General features: G+C 36.8%; 2 protein-coding genes across 2 annotated transcripts; one reads left to right on the top strand and one right to left on the bottom strand.

The window, feature by feature from the left end:
* Window positions 1-387: 387 nt before the first annotated feature.
* Window positions 388-1,802, bottom strand: LOC18608242 (acetyl-CoA-benzylalcohol acetyltransferase-like). The gene has a single exon (XM_018115226.2). It carries the CDS (start codon window positions 1,800-1,802, stop codon window positions 465-467), a length of 1,338 nt encoding a protein of 445 aa, XP_017970715.1. The 3' UTR covers window positions 388-464.
* A 3,832-nt stretch (window positions 1,803-5,634) lies between these two features.
* On the top strand, window positions 5,635-7,521 carry LOC18608241 (E3 ubiquitin-protein ligase Os04g0590900-like). Its single transcript, XM_088803813.1, has 2 exons — window positions 5,635-7,140; window positions 7,292-7,521. The coding sequence occupies exon 1, from the start codon at window positions 5,961-5,963 to the stop codon at window positions 7,107-7,109; it is 1,149 nt and encodes a 382-aa protein (XP_088659939.1). The 5' UTR covers window positions 5,635-5,960; the 3' UTR covers window positions 7,110-7,140; window positions 7,292-7,521.
* Window positions 7,522-7,956: the final 435 nt, after the last annotated feature.

Genomic DNA, 7,956 nt, shown 5'->3' with positions numbered 1-7,956 from the left:
ATACATTTCAACAAAAAAATAAGACAATGCATATAATTTGGTTAGGAAATTACAAAATATTTGAATAATTTAGTTAACAGAGAAATGTTAATTAAGTAAAATGATTTTTTTTTAACAAACTTAGCCTTAGTAGACACAGAAAGAAGGTGTATCAGCAATCTAATGGTGGAAATAGTTGCCAACCAATAACAAGGTCTGGCAATAACCCAAGTTTAGCTCAGAAAAATAATTGCTTTAATCTAGTCCTCTACAGGCTGCAAATGTTGGGCTTAGCTTTTTGACATTTGACTAGAAAAATGGATTGGGCCTACGTATCATATCTTGCTGTTGTCTCGTTAACATGGTACTATCAAATAGAAAAATCATAAAATCAAGGAAAATACAAAATTAGCAATTCTATTGACTGAAGTGCTATAGATTGACTTAATGCACTGCAGCTGGGACCATTGGAGAAAGTTAAAGTCCTAACTTACTGAGTAGTATTCTGCAGGCTTGCAACTATAGGCCAAAATATCAGGGTCTTGCTGGAATTGAAGCATGTCGCTTGGTTCCAAGGTTATCCATGCTTCAATTTCACTACTACACCTGGTGTCCATTAACAGAACCATTTCCACCGGCTTATGCACACTTGCTATCCAAGCAGGCTTTCCCCAACCAAAATCAGCTTCATAATAGGGAAATTTGCACAGGCTAGTAAGGATGCAAATATCTGTATTCCCTTCGATTAGTTCTTCATGGATCTCCCTCGACGAACTAGTTGCAGACAATAACAAATCCTCAGCCCGTTCTGTTTTTGCAAAAGATTCGGCAGCATGCCTTATTTCATTTCCCACTAGATTCGCCAAATGGTGCAAGTCCAGCTTCCTGTCATTTGCTGTAAATCGGACATTGATATTCCTGAATAGGTTCCCTGCAGCATTCAGTGGTATATGTATGGCTGTTTTCCCACGAAAGTTAAAAGGAAAGATTTGTAATGAATTCCTTAATGACCCGTGTTTTGCTTGAGCCAGAACAATGCGAGCCTTCCATATGAGGGCAATCATCAGCTGCACTCTGGAAGGCTGCTGCTGGCTTTTAAGTCCTAAATCACCAGCCAAGGCAACGGCTTTAGCTTTGAGAGCAGATATAGCGGCTTCACTGAAAATAAATCTCCTTGTGATAAGCTTTTCTGAATTATCATCTGGGACTGGAATTTTATGCGTTGCTGTACACGTTGCAGGCAAAACAGATCCGCTTTCAAAGCTTAAACATTTTACTCTATCTGCCCCTAAGCGGCTAGAAGTAGCCCATTCGTTCATGAAGGAGAATAGTGTAAATCCATCAGCAAACTTGTGTGAAAGACTCAGACCAATAGCTAAACCACCACAAGCAAATTCGTTAATTTGAACCGCCAGGATTGTGGGAGTAAAGATGAGCTCATTCGGAAAAGGAACCAAATGGTTCAGCAATTCAGCGTCTAACTCCTCCAGGATAAATTGATTTAGATTGGCATTCACTTGAGCTTCTAAATATTCTGCGCCTTTGTCGCTGCAATCAATGGCGTGCCTATCTTCAACGTATCTACCTGCTAGAGGGTAAAAGCTGGTTAGTACCTCTGACAGTGAATTTTCTAGTTTTTCTAGTCTTTCATCTTGGATGGAAGTGGAAGTGCTGATACGATTATCAGCAGGAAAGAAGTAAACGAAGGAGCTGTATGTTGGAGGAGCAATCTGATCAAAGCATGATAACTTCAAGTCTCTGAGGTGATGTGGAGTTGGATTCGATGGCTTTATCAACTTTCGTGTTTGGATGTGAACCTGCATTTTTACTTGCAACAGCAATGCTTTTGCCATTAAACATTTTTAATTTAAATGGGAAGGATAGGAGAAATGGGAGTTAAAGATCCCTGGTCTCTAAGAAACCCCCATCAGACAGTTGATGGAGACAAGGTTTTAAGGACCTTCAGTTTTAAGCACCTTATTTCTTCCAAGCGTTGAAACTAAAAACAGTTTTGCAACTGACATTAATTAATTTTGATTAATTTTTCCTAATTTAGTAATTATATTAAAAAAGTTTCCACTAACATGAGTTATCAATCAATAAAAAAAAGAAAAAAGATGAGTTATAGTCCATGATTATTATGAATCTTTGAGTGGGATAATGAGGCATTCTTCCAACGGCTATAACTTATCACAAATGTAAACAGTAATTTTTAGATTAAATTGCAATTTGATGGTTTGCTTCAACAACTCAAGCTATCCTTGGTACCAATGGGCTATGGCCTCATTAGTCAAGCTGAAAGTGTTGAAAAACAGAACCCAAATCAAAGGGCACCAATAGGCAATAGTTTGATCCGAACTGAAGTCTATATGTTTGCTGTTTTTTTTTTTTTTTACTTTTGGTTTGCTTATATTCTGACAGTAGATTTGAAACTCCTTCTGTGGGTTGCAAATATAACATAAATTTTTACTGCCATATTAATCAACTTAGAAGAAGCAACATATCAGGCTTGAGATACTCAGTTCAAGTACTTGTCAAATTTGAGATTAAATTGACACCAGCAAGAAAGAACACCACAACCACAAGAATCATAGATCATAAAAAATCCGAGACAGAAATAGAAGCATTGAGAAGAACGAGGCTGGCAATTGAGACTTCAGTTTTGTTGAGCTGTCTGCTTGTACTAGTGTTGGGCCCTGTCATTTCAGCAATCGATGCCCGACCTTACCCAACGGAACTGAACTTTGGGATTTTGCCTCAGGCACCTATTCGTCCATCTGGACCTGGCCACAGCGGTGTTGGTAGTCCAAAACCATCTCCTCCACCTGGGCCTGGCCACCGCGATAATGGTACTCCAAAACCAGCCAATGTATAGTTTAATAGCAGTAACTCACCTGCAAGAGCAAGACCTCCGCCATCAAGGAGATCCTATTCCTGTTACATGAATAAAAATATTTATATGCTATTAGTTAAAAGAGGTATCTGATAACAGTTTGTTACTTTGTTAATGAATAATTAAAGATACTGGTATTGAAAAAGTAACAATTTTTTAATATTTATAATCAAATTGTGTTGGTAATAACTTAATAATTACTAGGAAAAATGGGAACATCCTAAGTTTTATAAGCAAAACATCCTCAAAGAATTGGTACGTATTACACAAACTCGTGAGTATTTTGATTTGACTGACGACCAAATTGAAATTGTTGAAGAAACAACCCTATTGGAAATTATTGTTAAGTTTCTCCAAAATCTCAATGAAAACAATTAAAAAAGATTACGCTAATCAAATAAAAAATTAGTTGTAGAAGGAATAATCTCCACAAATTTTCAAAAATAATTATGAAAGACTACAGTAAGTAAGGGGTAATCAGTTGTTGATTTGAAAAATTTATAACCAAGGAAGAAATAAATTGTTAGTTAGAATAATGAGCAATAGCAATTGATTGTTCTCTTTATTATCATAATTAGAGCAATTATTTAAAGAAACCCAAATGAAAAGGCACCAATGGTTTCGGGGCATTAGCGAAGTCAAGAATCTGTTTTTTGTCCCCCCATTCACATCTTAGTTTTGGGATTTAACCAAAGTGCCACGGTAGATGAGAAATATAGTGCAGCAGCAAGACTTAGCCATGAAGGATATACTATTAATTTATAGATAAGAAATATACTGGTAGGCTATAACGACCTCAAAGGATATAGTACTGTTTTGATCGATAAAACAAAAAGATACTCGTTTTTGCTTCCAATTACCTCACCAAATTCACAAGCATCGAAGTATTGACCTACTCCTTAATACTTTTTATTCAAAAAGTGCCAACATAACTTAATTTCCAAGCCATGCATTTCATATATTTATTACACATTACCTTTGAGGCCTTACACCTTTGCGTCTTGCCCAAGACATTAGCTTTCATTTGTTCCTGCATCTATTCTCGTATTTGAGTGTGGAAAGGGCATTCATTTTATGATCAAGTTGAAAAATGGGATCAAATCAAACCAAAGTTTGAGAATCTATTACTCTATAAACTTTTTCTGTCATATATATATATATATATATATATATATATATATATATATATATATGTTTCTTCACTCAAATAGCAACTTTGAATCTTATTTTAAGAATGATTCGTTTCTTTTTTTACTAGCTTCATATATACATGTATAGTACAATCCACCAGGCAGATCAAATTAGGAACAAATAGTTGAAGCTGAATCATAGTAAAAGTCATACCGCATACATATAAATTTTGTTTTCGATTACTGATTCACTTGGCCATACAAATGTCCAACGTGCCTCTCTTTTTCCCGTGTCTAATTTAAATTTCCATCTACAGGTCAAGCTTACGTTAAAGCCTCTTGTTGTCGAGCTGCAAACAGTTGGATGTCAATATCATAAGCGATGCAATTTGCCAAGATGAAAGAATCAAAAGCAAGTTGGATATCTTGATAGGTAAACAATTGCGGCTTGCGATGAGAATAGGGCCAGTATAGTACCACTGACAATGCCACGGTAATCTTTAATTCCGATTTTCTTTTATTAAAATTAATACTGTTAAGATAGTTGACTAAACATAATTGTAACTAATCAAAGTAGGCCTTTAATTAATTAAGTGAAATGCATTTTGTGAAATGGAAGAAAGCTAATTGATTTCCTTCCTCTCGTCCCCACCGAAGAAAAAAAAATGAATGCCCACTTGTCTAAAATGTATGTTTTATATTCATTATAAAATCTAAGGTGTGGGAGAATTTATGGTTGCATGAGTTGTTCAAGCCTATGGTTGTTTTCAACTTGTATTTTTAATTTTTTTTGGTAGCATAATAGAATATCAAATCCATAAGATTGGGGTGGAACTCGTTTTGTTGACTAGACTTACTCCTTTCTCATAACGTTACGTATTTAAAGAAGAAATATAATCCTCTTTTGACTATTTTCTTAACAATGAGATTTGTTGCTTATATGAATGTGAAAAAGAACCAAGGAAATTTCCTGGGTGGTGCTTGCCATGGGGGCAATGCTGATGCTCGACATAAAACCAAGGACTTACGAAAAGGATGACAAGACATATATAGAATCCAAATGAGAATGTGCTTTGTCTTTTGTTTAGACTTCAGACATATAGTATGAGTTTCACCAGATTTCTTTTCATCATATTTATGATAAATTGGCATATTGACGTTTATAACAATAAGATAAGGCAATTGCATTTATGAGGACAAAATAGGTGCATCATTGAGGTAACAATTGTTTGTTAAGAAATTAGTATTGGTGCCAAAGAAAAATGTCAAAAGGCTTAAGCAATGAACTCCTTATGATTGATATTATATGAGAAACCCTAAATTGAATTTATTTGTATGATACACTAATATTGAGAAATGATTTACACTTTTCTATTATGTTATAAAATGGATTAATTAGAGTAATAATAATAAAAAAATAGGATAAAGGACATTGGACTTATAAACAATTCAACCACAAAACAATCAATGATAAATCCCATCATCAGCTTCTCCTAGGAGAGGATGCCTCTCTTACTAGAGAGTAACAAAAGAAATGGAAAGAGGGCAGCCAATGTTTAGTTGTTTGGCATAAAGTTTTGCTTCTCTGTATGTTTATTTATTAGCCATGATCACGCTTGGGCTGGGCTCCATGTTCTTAACTCAAACTTGCCACTACTAGTCCAGCCGCCATGACAACCAAAATACAAGAAAAGTCAGAAACAACAGCAGGAAACATCAAACAAACAAACAAACAAACAAACAGTCATATTCTATTCGTCATTATCTTTTATTCAAACTTTTCCTTCCATGAACTAAAGCAGTTGTGCGACGTCACCAACCCCTCCCCTAGTTTTCTCCTCTTTCTCATTCACCAACAAGGTACCCTCTTCCTCTCTCCTCTGATTTCTTTCCTTCTGCTTCCTGCCATCGTTTCTCTTCTTTGCTTTTGTTTGGATGTTTGATCTTTGCTCCCTTAAATGGGTTTTCGACATAGAAAGTTGATGTCTGATTCAACCGATGAAACCTCACCAGATTACTGTGAGGATTGTTCCCGATGTTATACATCATGCTATAACTTATGTCCCCTTGCCTGTTACAAAGACCGATACCCTCCTCCAGTCCCTGTTTCTGACCCCGCTTCTGATACGAAGACCCCCAACAAGTTGTTGATCATAACTTTCACAGTTCTTGCCGCTGCTTTTCTAGTTCTTTGCTATTATATTTACTATGTCAGGTGCTCGAGAGGCCGGTCGAATGCTAGGAGGAGATCACAGCCCCAAACAACTGAAACCCGTGATGAATTCCTTGATGAAGATCATGGTCCAATCATTGACCATCCCTTCTGGTACATCAATACCGTAGGGCTGCAACCATCTATCATTAATTCCATCACGGTTTGTAAGTATAAGAGAGGTGAGGGTCTTGTTGAAGGAACAGAGTGCTCTGTTTGCTTGAACGAGTTTGAAGAAGATGAGACTCTCAGGCTGTTACCAAAGTGTAGTCATGCTTTTCACATCCCTTGTATTGATACATGGCTAAGATCGCATACCAATTGTCCGATGTGCCGGGCACCTATTGTCTTCAACACGGTTAATAGAGGACCTTCATCGTCTGAGGTAAATACTGAAGATTCAGCAGTAACTGAGGAAACCCAAGTGATAATTATGGAAGATGATGGAGAACAACATGAGAGAGAAACTGAAGGTGGAACAAGGGAACTAAGGGTTAGACCAGAGCAGGAAGAAGAATTAGCTGTTGAAAATGAACGAAAGACAGGTGAAAGTTCGGGAGTAGAGGATGGGATACAACCTATGAGAAGATCAGTTTCATTGGATTCCCTGGCAGCTTCCCAAATCAGCCACGCTATTGCTAATGGTTTTCCAGAGGGATCTAGTGGGAATTCAGATAATGAATTGGCCAAAGGGAAAGAATCGAGCGTGAGAATTGTTACAAGGAGAACTGCAGGAAATCAAGGTTTGCTAAGGCTGATGTGTCATTCTTCTATAGGTAGGTCTTTGCAGAGTAGGCCAATTTTCATGAAGAGGTCATTTTCTTGCAATGGGAAATTCTCCTTGCCAATATGCAACAACAACCGCAACAAAAATCCTCCTTTGAGAAGCTTTTGATCTTTGCTGTGTGCATCTACTTTCAGTTGAGGTATCTGAAACTGAGATGTCATGGGAACTCCTCAACAAGCTGAGGGTTTTCTATAACTTCTTTTTTCTTTCTCTTTTGAAAATAGAAAATACTGTGATTTAAAGAACCTCGATAAATATAGATGATGCTAAACTTGTATAATAATACACAGAAATGAGATTCATCAAAAAGAGGATTCTGTTCTGAAGGGATAGCTTTTACGCTTTGTGCAGCATCAGTTTTCGATAGAAGACGTGCAATTGTAAGTAAAACATTTGAGACTTTATGATTATTTTATCTTTTTGTTTTCCACCAATTACCGCCCTTGCTACATGAGAATAGACGTGTAGAGGGGCAAATTAGTCTGGGTCTGCAATAGAAATGTCTCAGTTTTAGCATCAATCTTATCTGTTGCCAGGGGAGCTAATGCAAATGGGCCTTTGGCATTCCTGCTTCAGTCTTTTAATCCACATCTTTCAGAGGTTTCAGTTCAAGATTGTCCCTGGTAATGAGACTTCGGCCTAGAGGGCAATTAGATCAAGTTATGCCTTCCCTCGTGGAAAATTGTTGGATTCTTGAGGATATATGTCTACCATTTCATGCTTTACTATGAATTTCTATCAGTGACACGAATGAAAGATGGAAATAATGCCCTTTTTGAAGAACATGGTCTAATTCGTGCTTAGATATGCTTATATACATCTATCAAACAAATAACAAGGAGTGTGTACTGTAGTTCCCGCATGTTGGGAAAAGTGAATAAGGCCACATAACTGGTTGTTCGCTAGGTACAGAGTCCTGATATGATTATCTCCTATCTCAAGTTTATCTCAAAGG

This window comes from Theobroma cacao, chromosome 2, assembly GCF_053813885.1.
Source record: "Theobroma cacao isolate CCN51 chromosome 2, ASM5381388v1, whole genome shotgun sequence".
Classification (NCBI taxonomy): Eukaryota; Viridiplantae; Streptophyta; class Magnoliopsida; order Malvales; family Malvaceae; genus Theobroma; species Theobroma cacao.
Note: the sequence above shows the minus strand (reverse complement) of the source record. Positions and strands in the feature narration are given on the sequence as shown.